Source organism: Elephas maximus, chromosome 22 (genome assembly GCF_024166365.1).
Source record: "Elephas maximus indicus isolate mEleMax1 chromosome 22, mEleMax1 primary haplotype, whole genome shotgun sequence".
Lineage (NCBI taxonomy): Eukaryota > Metazoa > Chordata > Mammalia > Proboscidea > Elephantidae > Elephas > Elephas maximus.
The window spans coordinates 26,052,890-26,071,154 of record NC_064840.1 but is presented as its reverse complement, the minus strand read 5'-3'; the positions used below and the strand labels follow the sequence as shown (position 1 = coordinate 26,071,154).

Below are 18,265 nucleotides of genomic sequence, written 5' to 3'. Positions count from 1 at the left end.
CTGCTTCTGTAAAGATTACCACATTGGAAACCCTATGGGGCAGTTCTACTATGTCCTACAGGGTAGCTATGAATTGGCATCAAGTCCACGGCAATGGTTTTGGGTTTTTTTTTATTGTTTGTCTGTTTTTTAATAGCCCAGTGAGGTAGATCTCTCATAGATTATTATTTCCATTTGGCCCATGAGAAATTTGACCATTCAGGGAGATTGCATGACTTGGGCAAAGTCACCAAGCTTCTAAGTGGGTGGTGGAACCAGGACTTCCCCTCTGCCACAGTGACTCATGTGCTGCCTCTGACTTCTCTGGGAAGGCTGTGGGGAAATCAGGCCCTTCTCCAGATGCCACTACGTGGTTCTATCTCTAGCCTCTAAGCCCCTGGAGACAGGGCCCCAGTGTTGTGACTGTCCCACTGAGTGGCCTGGGCATACATGTCAAATGCTCAGTGAAGCCAATACAGTGGATGGGCACAGCTTGCAAGCACAGTTGGAGAAAGCAAGCCTGGGCAATCTGTCATTTGCTGGCCACCCTGTCTCCTAAGCAGGAGAAGCACAGAGGAGACAAAGGTGGGCAGTCAGGGAGTGCCTGATTCCAGAATCTGTCAGGCTTCCTGGCTGAGCTAGGCATAGCCATTCTGTGCCATGCCATGCCCAGTCCAGGCCATGGTCCAAGGGGTCAGTGACACTCTACTGACTGCCTGCTCTGCAGGCTCACAGTTCCTTGCCCTCTGCCCAAACCTAGAGGTAGGTGGCTTCCATGAGCGCAGAGCGATAAGACAGGTTCCAAAGCTACTGAGACCAAAGGCTGAGGCTCTCTCTCTCCATCTTCTTCCAGACACCTGCTTTCTGCCCAAGCACACCTCAGTCCTTCCAGCTTGAAAGACTCAGCCAGGTGTGGTACCTAAGCCTATGGCCCGTTTATCTATTTATTTATCCAAGGAACCAGTCTAGCCCCCTTCTCCCAAGCCTCATTCCCCTAACTAGCCCCAAAGGAAGGGAAATACACCCCAAGCAGAAAGCTGAGGTCACAGACTACAGGATTGACCCCGTTCATCTCAGCCATCAAGAAGGCTGGTGGACAGTGTAAGAATGAAAAGAGTGGGGACTCTGAAGTCAACTGATCTAGCTTTCCATTCCAGTTCCTCCATCTATTAGCTGGGAGATCATGGGCAAAATACTTGACCTCCCTAAGCCTCAACTTCTTCATCTTTAATACACTAAACCAAACCAGTTGTCATTGAGTCAATTCCAACTCATGGCGACCCCATGTGTCAGAGTAGAACTGTGCTCCATAGGGTTTTCAATGGCTGTGACCATTCAGAAATAGATAGCCAGACCTTTCTTCCAAGGTGCCTTTGGGTGAATTTGAATTGCCAACCCTTCAGTTAGTAGCCAAGTGCTTAACTGTTTGCGCCACCCTGGGACTCCTCGTCTTTAATACATACTTCATATTTTACAGGGCTCAGCCTGGTAGGAGGCCAACAAATGGTAGCTATTCGGTGACTGGTATTTGCAGGTTACCCAGCACTTTCACATTCCTTTTCTCATCTGACTAATCCACATACACAACCCTCTGCGGTAGGCAGATCAGGTTACCCGATATTACTGACAAAGCAACTGAGGACCTGAGAGATTAAGTAGTTTACTCAAAACACACAAACTATAAATCCTGGCTTCTGATGCCAGCTCTACTACTTTACGGCTGTGTGAAATGGGGTAGGTTGTAAGATGGTGGAAATACCACATCCTTGGAGAACAGTGGTAAAGATCACAGAGGGCAGTAAGAGTCAATATGTTTCAAGCACTGACCATGGATAGCTGAGCGCTACATAGGCATTATTGTAGTTCACTCACACAATTATCCAAGGGAGTAGGTTTTATTATCTCCATTTACTAGACAAGAAAACTAAGACTCAGCTAAGTTGAGTAATTTGCCCAAGGTTAAACAGCCTGGAAGTGAAGGCTGCCATTTGAGCACTAAACTATCTAATAAATATAAGTGCCCACACATAACAGAGCCTCAATACCTGTCACATTTCCCTTCCCCCTCCTTTACCACCTACCACCCAGTAATGAAACCACCACTCTCTGTGCTGAGAAGGACAAGAGTGGATAAAGTACAAGTGGCCTCTCACATTTAGGTCTACAGGATGGAGAGGAGGCAGCCAGGGGAAGTTCTGCCAAAGTGCGGAAAATCAGGAAGTAGATGGGCAGAAAGATCACAGCCAATCACAGATCCAAGGATGACAAGGGTAGGGGAACTCCCCTCTCCCACCCAGAGCTCAAAAAAGAAGTGACAATAAACAAAAGGCTGACCTACTTTACACACTGGATAACAACTTCCGGAGTTCATTACCCTAAGAGGTGGTAACGACTGAAAGTATAAATGGTTTTTATGCCAGTTCCATAATAACACATGATGGGAACCTGGAATGCTGTGAGAGGGTGGGCTCATGGTGTGCGAATGGCTAACGGTCAGGGCTGGGAGCCTGTGAGATCACCCAATGAGTCCACCCTCCCAGACAGCCAAGGAGGTCGGCAGCCCAGAGGTAAATTATGCCCAAGGCCACACTACAAATCAGTGCAGAAAGGGACTATGGTGTACGAAGCCTGGCACTCCCTTTCTGTGGCCCTGGCTGACCCTCCTTTGGAGGTGGCTGGCAGTGTCCAGGTTCCCTGTCTGGGACAGAGAGAGTCTGGCTTGCTTCACTTTCTCTTACTCCCAAGGCCTAGTTCTGGGCCTACCTCCCTTTCCCAGAAGGAATTCCCTGGCTCTGCTCCGTCCAGCCCTGGGTCAGTGCACAGTGGTAAACAGGTTCTCTCCACCCTCTATTGGGCTCGGTGCCTGGGCCACTGCCCAGCTCTCCACTCTGCCCAGCTCCAACCCACTCAGTGTGAGATAGAAGAAATAGTTCCTTTAGGCTCCAGCATTGCTGGCTTCCAAAAGCAAGGAATTCCCACACCCCACTTAGCTAGGAAAGAAAGCCAGCAAAGGCAGAAACACCCAGGACAGCTTTCCCAGACAACCACAGAAAGGTGTGGAGGTTATTCTCAACAGAAGACATCCTCTCCCCAAGCCCTCTACGCAGAGTAACGTCTGAAATTTCCTGCTGGTGACTGGGTCCTGAGGTCACAATCTCATTGTAGGCACCCAGGGGGCCACTCTGACTATAAATTAAGTATAGCCTCTCCTCATACATTCTTACCAAATCAGTAGTCTTATTGGTAGATCTTGCCAAATCAGTCAGTCTTAACTCACTGCTAATATAAGGCCTGTCCTCTGCCCAAACTCCTTCAAGGCTCACTACTGCCCTCCTTGTCCAACAAAAACCTCAGGCCTTGACTTTCAGGCCCTCTTGTTCCCCTACACATCCCTCATTTCTCCACTGGCCATACCTCTAGGCACCCCTCGCTCCGAGTTGCCCTCCCTCAGTCCTTCCACTCTGATTCAGTCCCACTCATCTTCCAAGGCCTCAGTCAGAACTCCCTCTCCTCTCGACAAAGCCTTTCATAACCACTCCAGAGACAGAACATAATCAGCACCTCATTATATTCCACACACATTTCTCCAGGCCCTGAATCTATAAAGATGAATAAATGTAGTCCTTGCCCTTGAGGTCAATCTGGAGGAACGGAGACAGATGGGTAAGTAAATACCTAGCATACACAGAAGAAGTGCTTTTACGGAGTATGGAGAAGGTCCTAGGAATCTGCAAGCAGCTCCCGGGGTAGGAGCAGGGACATTTAAAGAAAGTTTTAAACAGAAGCTGACTTTTTAGTTGGTCCTTGAAGGTGAGACGCAATGGCCAGGCTGAGAAAGGGGAAAGGGCACACCAGGCAGAAGGTCCAGTAGGAGCAAACCCACATTGACAGTAAAGGGCACAGTTTGTCTGGGGAATGGGAGCAGTCCAGTGCAGCAGGTACCACTTCTCAATCAGTCTGTCCATCTGCCGAGGCAGCATTCAGAGGGAAGGTACGTACCTTGAGGGCGGGGGCTGTGCATCCAGGGCGTAGGACAGTGCCTGGCACCTAGCTGGAACTCGCTGTGTGCTGATGGATTCATGTCCTTTGTGACCTCAAGCACTCTGAGGCTCAATTTTCTCAGCAGTGAGATGGGAATACTGCCCTCTACCTTGAGATCACACGGGGAAAGCACAGTAAGAGCCTGATAAAGGACACTCCCTATCTGGCCTGATACCAGCTCTGTATCTTCTTCGAAGCACAGCACAGGGCTGAGCAGAGATGTGCTTGGTGAAGGCCTTTCACACTGTAATATTCAATTAACTGAATGTCTGTTGTAACACTCACCAGGCACTTACTACGCACCAGACATCGTGTTCAGCACTTAACTTACATTATTTCATTTAATCCTGACAATAAGCCCATGAGACAGGTCCTCTAATTATCCTCCTTTTGCAGATGAGGAAACAAATTAGTAACAGTCCAAAGTCCCAGGCAAGCAGGGGGCAGCACTGGAGGTGAATCCAGGCAGTCTTAACTTCCAAGGCCCCGCTCTTTTCTTGCTGTTACTCAGCTCCAGCACCAAGTGCTGTCTACTAGACTGGGTGTACATAAGGCTTGCTCCCAGGGAGCCTGGAGCTTAGTGGGCTCAAAGCCAAAAACAGTGATGCTAGGCAAGTCACTTTACCTCTCTGGGATTTGGTTTTTGCCTCTGTAAAATGGGGATTACGATGATAACTACACCTCACAGAGCTAAATGAAGTGGTGTAGGTAAAAGCCTGGTCCACTATTAAAGGCTCCCCAGTGAACTGACATTACCATGACTGTGCTGGGAGAGTGGAGAGGGTTATTCAGAGACAGAACAGGAAGCCCAGGATGAAAGTCTACAAGGAACATAGAAGGAGGGTGGCAGTAATCGTGAAGCAAACTCTGACTCCTTCCCAAGTGACTGCTACCACCCAGGAGGGCAGAGGCCCTAGGCAGCCCTATAGTTGCATGCTTTGAGTTGAATCTTTCAGGAGGCCCAACTCTGCTCACTTCTGTTTTACCTTTACAGGCCAAGGACAAGGAAGAGCCCTTGGATCAGGACCCTCAGTCAGAGTTGCCTGGGAGTACTTCTTCAAATGACTCAAGGAGCAACTGATATGGGGATTCCCAACCTGCCCTGCAGGCTAGGACCACAGCTGAGTGGGAATGACTCCTGCCTTACCCCCAAGGCTCTGGGGTAGGTGGGCAGAACATGTGAAGAGATCTGGATCTTCACATCCATGCTGCCATGCTCTCTCACCATTATGACAGAGGCCTGAAATGCAATCTTAGAGTATACCATGGGGTCCTTATTTTGTGGCAGACACTGTGCTGGGTGCTTTACAAACATTGCTTCCCTTAATCCTCATAACACCACTCCTCCCAAAACTACTACCTGGCCATTTACAGATTTAGAGAGGTTATGTGGCTGGAAAGTGACAGAGCCGGGTCTGTGGTATCTCAAGTGTGGACTCTCCCAGGCCCAAGTTTAGGTTCTTGATTTCCACGAAGCCAAAACAGAGAGGGAAGGGAAAGCAGCAGCATCCTCCAAAAGTGGCTGACCAGGATGACACATCACATCAGATGACAAAAAGGTAGACAGTCACACAATGCTGGGAATCACGGCCTAGCTACGATGACACATTTTGGGAGGACGCAATTCAATCCATAATATTCCACCCTTTGGCACTCAAAAATTCATGTCCTTGCCACATGTAAAACATATTCACCCCATCATATCATATCATATCATATCATACCATACCATATCATATATCATATCATATCATATATCATATCATACCATACCAAACCATTACCATATCATATCATATCAAAAGTCAAATCAACTCCAAGTCCAAAATCCAAAAATTCCTCTTCATCTGCGAAATCTAGAATACAAGTTATCTGCCCAGGTCACTGAGTCCACTGAGGAGGAACAAGAGGTCTCCACACTTATGCTCCTGGGCCCCCTCACTACTCAGCAACTCCTACCTTGGCTTGAGGTACATGTGAGGGGCTATGTGTGAAGACCTGAGACAGGGTGTTTGCCATCCATCTCTGGGTTTTCTATAGGGCGAGAGTGTGCCACTATCACATAACAACTCAGCAACAAAAATAACCAAAGAAGTCTGGAGGAGAAGTGCAGACACTTGGGGCTCAGCTGAAGTCCTAAGGCTGGGACAGGAAGAAGATGGAGAGGCCACACAGTGGCTACAATCTTTGCTAAGCTGGATGGTTGGGAAGGAATGGTCCTGGGTCCCAGGCCCTGTTCCATCACTTGCTCAGCCACAGTTTCCTTATCTGTAAACAGGATAAAATAATACCCTACCAATTACCAATGGCTCCTGTGAGCATTACTGCAAGGCAATGGGAATGAAAGCACTTTGCAGACTAAAACCAAATCAAACCCACTGCCATCAAGTCGATTCCGACTCTAGATTAAGGCAAACCCAAACCAAACCAGTTGCCGTCGAGTCATTCCAATCACAGCTACTCTATAGGACAGAGTAGAACTGCCCCATAGGGTTTTCTAGGCTGAAATCTTTACAGAAGCAGGATGCCATATCTTTCGCCCGTGGAGCAGCTGGTGGGTTCAAACTGCCAAGCTCTCAGTTAGCAGCTGAGGACTTAATCACTGTACCACCAGAACTCCTTTGCAGACTAAAGAGCTAGACAAAGCATCCTTCGATTTGATTACATCCTCAAAGACATGAGGGCCATTGGTCCCACATAAGGAAGAGGTCCTCTCACAGAGGAACAACACAGTGTGCTGGAAGCACTGGCCTCTGTGGTCTATGATGTGATGACTTCTTCCATGTATATGGTACCTCATAAAGCACTTCTCATACTCCAAGGTCAGTCTCAGAATGTTAGAAGTACAAGGGCTTTTCAACATTATTATTATTAAAACTACCTGATTTTATATGTGGGAAACAGGCTTAGAAGGATTAAGCAACTTTCTCAAGGTCACACAGTTGTTGGTGCTCTGATCCCTATTCAGCAGTCTTTGTTTACACTATGCTCCTAACCCAGTTACCTCTTTGATCCTCACAATCCTTTTGTATACACCCCACATGCCTTAGTTACCTAGAGCTGCTATAACAGAAATATCACAAGTGGTTGGCTTCAACAAACAGAAGTTTATTCTCTCAGAGTCTAGGAGGCTAGAAGTCTGAATTCAGGGTGCCAGCTCCAGGGAACACTTACTCTCTCTGTCGGCTCTGTGGGAAGGTCTTTGTCATCAATCTTCCCTGGTAGAAGAGCTTCTCAGCACAGGGACCCTAGATCCAAAGGACATGCTATTCTCCTGGCTCTTGTTTCTTGGTGGTATGAGATCCCCCTGTCTCTTTGCTTACTTCTCTCTTTTATATCTCAAAAGAGATTGACTCAAAATACACCCCAATCTTACAGATTGAGTCCCGTCTCATTAACATGGTAGAGGCAGGATTTACAACATATAAGAAAATCACATCAGATGACAAAAAGGTAGATAATCACACAATACTGGGAATCATGGAATAGCCATGATGATACACATTTTGGGAGGACACAATTCAATCCATTATATTCCACCCTTTGGCACTCAAAAATTCATGTCCTTGCCACATGTAAAACATATTCACCCCATCATATCATATCATATCATATCATATCATATCATATCATATCTCATATCATATCATATCATATCATGTATCATATCATATCAAAAATCTTAAATCAACTCCAAGCCCAAAATCCAAAAATTCCTCTTCATCTGTGAAATCTGGAGTACAAGTTATCTGCTTCCAAAGCACAACGGTGGAACAGGCACAAGCTAGACATTTCCATTACAAATGGGAGAAACTGGAGTTAAAGAAGAGATAACAGGCACCAAGCAAATCAGCAGAACACATTACATTAACCCTTAAGGCTTGAAAATAATCCACTGTTCTCTGAGACCATTTAGGCAATGACCTTGCCCGCCAGACTCTAGGTATTGGCCACACTCTCCAGAATCTGAGTGGAGGCCCCTCGGCCTTGGGCTTCAGCTCTGCCTTCTAGGCCAACTGGAAGAGCAACTCTGTTCCCTCAAATTTGGGCAGCCCCATTCTCCTAGTCCACCTGAGTGGCGACTCTACCCTTTGAGACCCCAGAGGTCGTGGCCCTACCTTTTGAGACTGAAGCAGCTCTGCTTCTTGTGCTCCTTGTCTCTTCAGCTTCTGCTTCCTGGTTCCTTGGCCTCTTGGCCCCTCGAGCCTCACCAGCTGCGTCTGCCCCGCTGGGGCAAGTGTTCCAAAGCTCTGTTGCTCTGCTGATAAGTGCCTGGAGGCACCCCCACTCCATTAGTAAACTTCAGCAGAAGGTACTCAAGCTCTCTCGCTCCATGGGTCAGCAAACCTAGCTCTACCAATAAGTGCTCAAGGGTGGCCCACTCCGCCAGGAAGCCTCCTGCCAAAAGCACTCAGCTCTCTTGCTCCGTGGGACAGCTCCAGCACTGTCTCACACTGGTCTCCTGGTTCTGCTGTTGCCATTTTTCTGCTGCTGCTTCTAGTCATTTGCGCCATCTCCAGTGTAACAGCTCTCCTCATTTCCTTCTGAGTCCTCATCAGAATTCTTTGATGTCCATAATTCCACCAATAGTCTCTTCAAGGCAATCTAGGCTTTTACTACATTAGGCACTTTAAAACTCTTCCAGCCTCTATCCATTCAGTTTCAAAACCACTTCCACATCTTCGGTATCTGTTACAGCAGTACCCCACTCCTGGTACCAAATTCTGTCTTAGTTATCTAGTGTTGCTATAACAGAAATACCACAAGTGGATGGCTCTCACAAACAGAAGTTTATTCTCTCACAGTCTAGTGGCTAGAAGTCTGAATTCAGAGTACCAGCTCCAGGAGAAGGCTTCCTCTCTCTCTGTTGGCTCTGGGGAAAAGTCCTTGTCATCAATCTTCCCAGGTCAAGGAGCTTCTCAGCACAGGGACCCTAGGTCCAAAAGATGCACTATTCTCCTGGCTCTTGATTCTTGGCAGTATGAGGGCCCCCCTGTCTCTCTGCTTGCTTCTCTCTTTTATATTGCAAAAGAGATTGACTTAAGACACAACCTAACCTTACAGACTGAGTCATGACAGAGGTAGCATTTATAATATATAGGAAAATCACATCAGATGTAAAAAAGGTGGACAATCACACAATACTGGGAGTCATGGACTAGCCAAGTTGACACACAGTTTTGGGGGACACAATTCAATCTGTAACACCACACCTGTAACTACTTGTTGAATGTCTACTTCCCTCCTAGGTTGTAAATCCTGTGAGGACAATGTCTATACCCCTAAGCCTAGCACAGGGCATACACACAGAAAGTGTTGGATGAAAAACAAGGAGCATTAGCCCCATGGTCAGCAAGGGAATGTGCCTAAGTCATACACCACAAGGGCCAGTGGTGGAGCTGACACCATGTACCCTGACGCCTGTACCTAGTTCATATTCCTTTCCCATACACTAGCCTAAATCCGTATTTCTAGCCAGAATCTCTCCTCTATGAGAAACTGCTGGTAGTGCCCTTAGGTGCTGAGAAATTTGCCTTCTCATAGGCCATGGACCAGGACAGAAAAAAGGCTATGTTAGGTTAAGCCAGCCAACAGCTGCCATCTGCCTCCCCTTGATCAGTCTGTGCTCTGCCCAATGGCCCAAACCCACTATCCCCAGCTGCCACCACCTTAAGGTAGGTTTTCTATGTCCTCAGGCCTCACTTTTCTCTCTTTAGAGAGGAACCTAGCTCTCCTTGCAGCATTCTCTGCCATCCAATATATTTACTGGGCAGAGACGACAAAGGTTGGTATCGTTCACAACAAGGTCAGCTAACCTGCTCTCCTACTGGAGGGAGACAAAGAGCTGCTTGGTGTGTTCTGTGTGTTAGCCATGCGAGACACCTTCGGGAGCCCAAGACTATCAAAAAAGTAGAGTCAGCAGAAGTCCACTGTCCACTTCGGAGGGAGGCCACAGCTGGTTTTCCCTCCCTGTGGGCAGAAGACACCAGGATGAGTCCTATGAGAGGCCAGGGCCACTTCAGGTTGTCCTAAGGCTTCCAGAGCCTTCCCACCTCCCCCTCAGTCCACATAGCCAATCAGGCACTGATTTACCAGCCTCTTCATCCCCACAGTTTCAGACCTTTTCCAGGCCTCACCATAACCCTTTTGGGCTGTCTTGGACTCTCCTAACAGGTATTCTTGCCTGCACTCTGACTCCTCTCCATACCATCTTCCACACCGGCATCAGACTAATCTTTATGAAACACAGGAGGCCTCAGGCTCACATTCAAGGCCAGGCAGAGTCTCCCCAACCTGCTTCCCTAGCCTCCCCCTGCCTCCACTCTTCTAGCCACCTCTGCTCTTGGCACACCACATTTCTCAAACACCTGGCTTTTGGGGGAATTTTGCACATTCTCTTCCCTCACACAGAATGCCTTTTGTGCCCCTTATAAGGCTTGAATCAAACGTCACCTCCTCTTTCCGGGCTCCTATAGGCAACACTGGCTACTGCTTCCTCTAGAATTTGAGCATCCACACACCTCAATGATTGCCTTTATCACTCAATATTGCAATGACTTATTTGTGGATCTATTTTCCAAACAGTCTATGAACCTTTGAGGTCAACAAGACATAGACGTCTTCTTTTGTTCTGTATCCATTGTACCAATCATAGGGTCTGGCAGAGTAAGTGCTCAATAAATGTTTGGTAAATAACCTCACTGCTAGATGAAAAAATTGGCTTGGCTTTTTCTCTCAGGCTGCTGAGTCAGCTGCCTACTTCTACACCTGAAGAGAAGTGCAGAACTAAGCTGTACAGCCCTCTGTGCAGCTGAATGGGGCATGAAATGGAGCAGGGTCGGGGGTTAGGGCAGAAGGGATAGGGAAGGGAAAGAGAAAGATAACAAAAGTCAAAGTTGAGAGCTGCCCAAATCCTGGATAGGTGGCTTCTTAAGAGCTTGCTTAAGCATCAGCAGGTTGATTTGCTAGTAAGGGAGTCAACACAGTTTCCTTCCTGCCAGGCCCCAGAATAGCAGCATATTTACCAGGGGCAGACAAACCAGCTGAGGGAGACCTCCTCCCCTCAAGTTGTACTGCCTGAAAGAAAGCGGTCACCTAGGGATTGGCAATGGGTAGATGATGACAGGGTCTGCTCTGGTGGGCAATACATCCTGGACCTGGAGGTTCAACTGGCTTGATGACGAGAAAGAGAGTAGACAATGCCACGTAGGTGGAGGGGCACTGGGCAGAAGACCTGGGATCCCTCCCTGATCTGGCTCCATTGTTAACTGTGAGGCATCTACAATCCTTAGTTTCCTCACCTGTACAAGAAGCAAAATCCCTACCTTACCTATAAAGAAACACTTCTTCCAAAAGGCACAGATTAAACAGCAAAGTCAAATAGCCATCATACAGCATTTTGGCGCCAAGACCAATGCAATATAGACTCTGGTCTGTGGAAGGACTAAGACCAGGCCCAATCTGGCCATACTGCCAGGGCCTCCCCAAGGATCTTCCTCAACGGGCCTTCCTCTGACTTGGATGGCCATGGACTTGCACTGGACTGGGGCCTGTCTTGCCCTCCACATTGGGATGGGGAGGCAGTCAGGTTCCTGCTAACTCCTACGCTGGGGTGGGGGCCTCAGTGACTGGTGAGCACTTGGCGCCCTGCCTACTACCACCCTAGCAAGGCTTAGTCACTGGATTCAGTGTCAGGAAACAGGTTCTAGTCCCAGTTCCACCATTTACCATCCAGCAAATCTAGGGTACTTTCTTCTCTGGACTTCAGTGTGTTTATCTACGGAATGAGATTAACCACCCCTCACAGGGGAAAGTTAGGGTTCACAGGGACATTCAATCTCCTGCCCACAGGGACTGCGCTTCACAGACAGTCATCATCGCTGTTAAAAATGGGAAGTAGAGAAAGAAAAGACTAGCTACTCCAGACTTTAAAAGACAGAATATTCATTGAACACCTGTTGTGTGCCAGGCTCTTTTCAAACATCAGCTCATTTAAATATCACAATAACCTTGAAAAGTCAGTATTATAACAACCATTACACAGGTGAGAAACTGAGGCTCAGAGAAGTGAAGTAAGGTGTCCAAGGTCACACAGAGAGACTCCAAAGCTCATGTGAGGAGGAAACACTAAGCACCTTCCCTACCCTACCTTGGTAAACAGATTGGGCAGCTGGACCAGGGCCAGGCCTGATTGCCCCTCTGGAGGTCCTGTTTCAGATTTAGATGCTGAGAGGACAAAACATCAAGCAGGCCCACTTGCCTTATCTCTTTCCCACAGCTTAGGGTTTCCTAGCAGGCAGACACACAGGCACCTTCCCAGGGCAGCAGCTGGTATACCAGCCCTCTCCCTCACCAAGTCAAGTCTTGTTTGAGGCCCTTGAACTCCCACGTGGCCACCAAACTGGATTTTCCCTTGAGGCTAGGGGAGGGAAGGAGGAGAGAAAATGGGAGGTACTGTAGTCTAGAGTCACAGACAAGGCAGGACCCCACATGCACAGTTGCCTCCTTCCAGATGGACCACCCAGGGGCCACTGCACTGCCAGTTCCATGCTCTCCTGGGATCTGTAATAGCTCAAGAAAAGAGGATGCTCTGAGCTTACAGACTGGAGAAAGTGGTGGGGAGGCAGGGAGGTAGGCTCCAGCCTACCAGGAGGGCCCTGGCCCCACCCCAACAAAAACTGGTACAAACCAAACTACAGAGATACCAATTAAGCCAGTTCTACAATTTCCAAAGTCTTAGGGCCGCCATAGTTGGCTAGAAGCAACAGGGGGCCCAGGGGAAATGAACCAGCAGAAGGTAACACTGCTGTTCCAGATGTTTCTCCCTGGGCCCAGCTCAGACCCCTCACTTCCCTAACAGGAAGTAGATGCCCAAGGGATTCCAGAGAACATAGCTCCTTACCTCATGTGGCCTGCAACTCTGAGCAGACTAAGGCTGGATGGGAAGCCCTGACAATCAACATGAGAAAAGGAGAGAGAAGTCAGTGAGGCTCCTCTCTCAGGCCACTTCCCTCGGGCTAGGAGGCCTGGTATCCAATTGTCACCAGGTAAGAAGCCCTTTCTTTCCCTTCCTGACTCCCACCTATGCTGTAGAAAGAACCCCAAATAAGTCTGCTCCTCCTAACCCAAAGGGATAGGAATAGGAACTCCTCCCATCCTTCCCTGCTGAGAACCTCTTTCTCCTTCTCTGGTCCTGCCTGGGCTTCATAGCCCAGTTCAGTCCCCCAACCAACCCAGACAAACCAAAAGAACTGATGCTGCCAGCACCCTTTTCTGTGCCCACGCCACCCACAGGGCCCTTAACTGGCTAGCTACCTTCTTGCCTCTCCCTACTTAGTGGCTACTGCTCAAGGGGCCATCTCAGGCCCACCAAAGGTTCTCTGCAGAGTAGGCACAAGAGACAAAGCAAAAAAAAAAGTGGAAAGAGCCAAGGTCTGGGAATGAAGAGTTCTGGGTTCAACTCCTAGCTTTGCTCCTAAGAGTCTGAAGAGTTGAGGCTAATCACTTCTCTTAAGCCTCAATGTACTTATCTGCATGACGATGGACATTTCTGACTTGAAATGTCTATCAGTAAATGTCATTCAGTGCATAAATATTAATTGAGCATTTACTTCACTGCAGGTTTTACATTAGATACTGAGGAGAAAGAGGTGAATATGACTGGTCCCAGATCAGCAGTTGATCAGTCTAATGAATTGGTAGTGACAACACATTCTTTCCCTGTCTAGGCCATCCCTATTAGCCTCAGTTTCCTTATCCATACAATAAGTAAGGGCTAGGCTGGCCAATCTCTTACAATTCCTTCCAGTTCAATCTCTGATTTTATGATTTACTCACACCAGGCACCTGACAGCCACCTGAGCAAGGGTAGCCTCTGACCTGCTTTTTCCCTACCCCTCAAACCCCAGTAACTGCCAAAACTGACCGTCTTGAGACAACCTTTGGCCCAGGGTGGCTGAAATGGACCTTTAATCTGAAGCCAGAGTCCCTACCATCTTCACTGCAGCCATAAATGCTGATGTTTCACTTCTCTGGGATAGCACATGGGCTCTTAGCCCTCAACCACGAGACTGGGTTTAAGGCAGTCACACTGAAACTTTCATAACTTCCCCTCTTACGGCTTTGGGCAGGGATTTAACTCTTGGCCTTTTTGGAACCACAACATAAGCTAAGCGTGGAACAACCAAGTTTCAGACGCCAGAGATTTCAGGTTGACGAACAAGGTCAAGAAAATGAGGCAGGGAGAGAGGTGTGGACCTGGGACCCCACCATAGCCCCAGCACTACAAACATCAGTGATGTAGAGTACATCTGCAGAGCCACATCCCGGGTTTGTGGTTAGAGGGTGGGGAAGACAGATGTCTGGCTGCCTTGTTGGGGACAACAGCAATAGGGAGGTGCTCCCACTGGGCCTTCTCTCTGTCCACAAATACCAGAGGTACTCCTTCATTTTTCTCCTCAATTCTCAGAACCTTAGAAGGAAAAGAAAGGAAACAAACACTTTCTGGGCAACTACTTGTGCCAGGCACTGTGCTAGGCATCTTCTCATACTTGATTTTATTTAATCCCCACAATAATCTTAGAAGTAGGTGTTACTCTTGCCCTTTACAGTGAGTAAACAGGCTCAGAGATTCATGATCTTGCCCACAGTCACACAGCCAGTAAGTGTGATTCCTAAGTCTTTTTCCCACTGCTTTGCACACCAAAATCTGGTTCACTGCCCCAAGAAGCATGTATTAGGAATTCCCATAGTCTAGAATTTACCAACAATTCTGAGCTCTTCCTTCCAAGAACCCACAAATGCAACTGGGAACTCCTTTCCCAGTTCACGAGACCCTACCTCTCCCAGGGCCCTGATCCCTGGCGACTGTTCACCAACTCAGAAACACACCCTATGTCCTCTTTGGGTTCTCACAAACTAATCCCTGGGGAACTGTGACAAAGAATCATCAAATCAGGGTGCGGGATCAGAATGAGGTGTGCTGAGTCCTGGCTTGGACTAGGTTTAGTCTGCTGTGAATAAGACAGGAGGGGCTGAAAGAGACAGAGCCAGTGGGTAGGAGGGAACCCTCCTTAAGAAGTGGGGCCTACATTTCTCTAAGGGAGAAGAGGCCTGATGAATAAGAGGCTTCAGGGCTGGGGAAAATCCCGGAAGTGGCCTTTATAGAGCTGCTCGTGGGGCGTGGAATTCTTACAAATATCATAGCGTTTCCATAAGTCATGAGAGAGGCTGAGGGATCTTTGGACAGTCACAACTGGTCAGGGTAGAGGAGGAAGAATAATAGCCTCTGGAGTAGGGTCATGACTGGGCCGGTAGAACCCCACAGGTAATTGTGAGGGGCTGTCTCTGCTGAAGGAGACACATCAGGAGGGAGGCTTGTCAGTTCTGTGCAGGGCACCAGTCTCATGTGACAAGACAGCTGTAATGGATGTAGGATCTGGAGTCCATCTTTCCTAGGGAGACCGCCAGCCCATGCACATGGTATCTGTGAAGACGGGGCTCAGGGAGTTCTGGGCAGCAGAGTGTGGCTGCTGAGTGTGCCCAGCTGGGACGGAGCCTCATATTTCTCACCTGCCAGCTGGGTGCCTTTGTGCTCTGAGGGAGGGGGATATGGGTGGCTATATGAGCAGAGACTCTGCTGTCTCTCTGTCTCCTCCCTCAGATGTGTTTTTTGAGGGAAGGTGTACAACCCGGCGGCACACCCAGAGCCTGTCTATGTGGCTGTTGGAGCTGACAGTCTGTCCTGCTGTGAATAAGTGGGGAGGAAAGGGGGAAGAGTCTGCCTGCCTGTTGCCAGTGACAGGGGCGAAATCTGCCTCTGGGGGTGGGGGGCACTCTTTGACCCTTCCGTGAGGGGAAGGGACTGTCTGTGAGGGAGCAGACCAGTGCCAGTCCACCCAGAAGTCTGTGTGTCTTGAGGGAAGGGTGTCTGTCCTGGGATGGGGTGGAGGTCCTTCTGAAGTCAGCAAAAGGTTCCCTGGTGTGGAGTGGTGGGGTGGTGACACAAGGGCATCGGTGGGTCTGTGTGTCCACCAGAAGGGGTAAGTGGAGAATGTCTGTTGGGGTTGGAGGCGCCAGTCATCTGTGAGTCTGCGAGGGCGGCAAAGTCAATCAGCCCTAAGATCGGGGTGATAGCGGTGGGATTTGGACAGGTGACTGTCGGTCTGTCCCCTGGCTGGGAGGGGGGTACTGTCGTCTCGTCGTGAGGGATGAGTCAATCTGTCCGAGGCAGGGGTATGTGGGAGGGCCAAGGGAGAGGATCGGTCAGCCAGTCCCTAGGTCGGAAGTAGGCCTGCGGGTGAGGGGCGGGTCAGTCTGCCTGAGGGTGGAGGTGGGGGTGGGGCGGGGATTAGGGGTTGGTGGTCCCTGGTTGGTCTGTCCTGAGGGCTGATCTGTCCGCGTCGAGACGCTCCCGCGGGTTCGCACCCGGCCCGACCCCCGGCGCTACTCACGCGCCCTCAGCGCCCTGCGAGCCCACGATGAAGCCGAACTTGTCGATGCGGCGCTCTGCGAAGCCGTTGACCTCCGAGTCGGAACCCAGAGAGCTGAGCTCGTCGGCGGCCGCGGCGTCGGGGCCCGGGGCCAGGCTCTCTCGGGTCCCCGACAGGCTTCCCCCGGCCGCGGGCCCGCGCGGCCCGTTCTCTCCGCGGCTCTTCGCCATCCCGGCCGCGCCCGCCGCCTCAGCCTTAGCGGCCGCCTCAGCCACCTCAGCTGCCCCGCCACCTCCAACGCCGCCGGCGCCCCGCCCATTCGCCGCGCCCATTGGCCTCCTCACTGCCGGGGGCGGGACTCTAGGCCCAAACCCGGAGCTGCCCCCCCCATGCCCAATAGGAGAAGCGGACCCCGGCTCCGCCCACCTTCCCCAGGCTGGCGCCAACAGGCCCGACGTGAGGGGGTGGGGCAGCCGTCACTCGGATTCCTCCTCCCCGGAGTTGCCAATCAGGAGAGCTCACCTGGACCAGCTCCCCCGGTCTTTCCGGGTTGGCCCGGGCGGGCCTCTCACCTCCAGCCGCGCCCGGGCAGGTGGCCCAAGCGTCTGTCATGGCTTCTGCATCTGCTTCTGGACCTCCGCTCCTCGCAAGACCCCAGGGACGTGGGTAGGAATTGTTTCACCCATTCATTTATGAGAAACTCTGAGGAGACCCAGATGGATTTAAGGACTCATGGGGAAACGCAGCGACTTAAAAGGCCCGCCTGAGGAGGTCTGGGGACCATGGTTTCAGGGGACATCTAGGTCAATTGACATAATAAAATCTATTAAGAAAACATTCTGCATCCCAATTTGGAGAGTGGCGTCTGGGGTCTTAAACGCTAGTAAGCAGCCATCTAAGATGCATCAATTGATCTCAACCCACTTGGAGCAAAGGAAAATGAAGAACACCAAAGACACAGGTAATTATGAACCCAAGAGACAGAAGGAGCCACATAAATCAGAGAGTACACCAGCCCAAGACCAGACGAACTAGATAGTGCCCAGCTACAACCGATGACTGCCCTGACAGGGAACACAACAGAGAACCCCTGACGAAGCAGGAGAGCAGTGGGATGCAGACCTCAAATTCTCGTAAAAGGACCAGACTTAATGGTCTGACTGAGACTAGAAGGACCCCGGGGGGGTCATGGTCCCCAGACCTTCTGTTAGCCCAAGACTGGAACCATTCCCAAAGCCAACTCTTCAGACAGGGATTGGACTGGACTATAAGATAGAAAATGGTACTGGTGAGGAGTGAGCTTCTTGGCTCAAATAGACACATGAGACTCTGTGGGCAGCTTCTGTCTGCAGAGGGGGACAGAAGCTGACTGAATGGACACAGGGAACACAGGGTGGAGAGGCGTGGGCTGTCTCATTGGGGGGAGAGCAACTAGGAGTACATAGCAAGGTGTATATAAATTTTTGTGTGAGAGACTGACTTGATTTGTAAACTTGCACTTGAAGCACAATAAAAAAATAAAAACGCCATTCCTGAGCTAGAAGTTTGTCCACCCCTGCTCACCATTCCTGGGGCTTAAAATTAGCTTGTGGAAGACCTAATTATTAAGAATGACTCGTGTTTATTGAATCACTCACTGCCCCAAGCTCTACCTACCTTTCTCTTGTAATATTTTTCTTCAACAGCTTTATTGAGATATGTTGTTGTTAGGTGCTGTGGAGTTGGTTCTGACTCATAGCGACCCTATGTACAACAGAAGAAAGTACTCACCGTCATGTGTCGCCCTCACAATCGTTGCTAAGTTTGGAGCCCAT

At 49.6% G+C, this 18,265-nt stretch overlaps 1 protein-coding gene across 2 annotated transcripts in view; it reads right to left on the bottom strand.

Moving 5' to 3' along the window:
* The window catches only part of TBC1D10A (TBC1 domain family member 10A), a 40,528-nt gene extending 23,761 nt beyond the window's left edge, over nt 1-16,767 (bottom strand). The window contains exon 1 of one of the 2 annotated variants that reach the window (XM_049865903.1): nt 16,473-16,767. In XM_049865903.1, the coding sequence (XP_049721860.1) occupies nt 16,473-16,681 (209 nt within the window). In that variant the 5' untranslated portion in view covers nt 16,682-16,767. Of the gene's footprint in view, nt 1-8,138; nt 16,356-16,472 lie in introns of those variants that run through there. The other variant, XM_049865904.1, reaches the window with a different exon arrangement.
* Between the last annotated feature and the right edge of the window lie 1,498 nt (nt 16,768-18,265).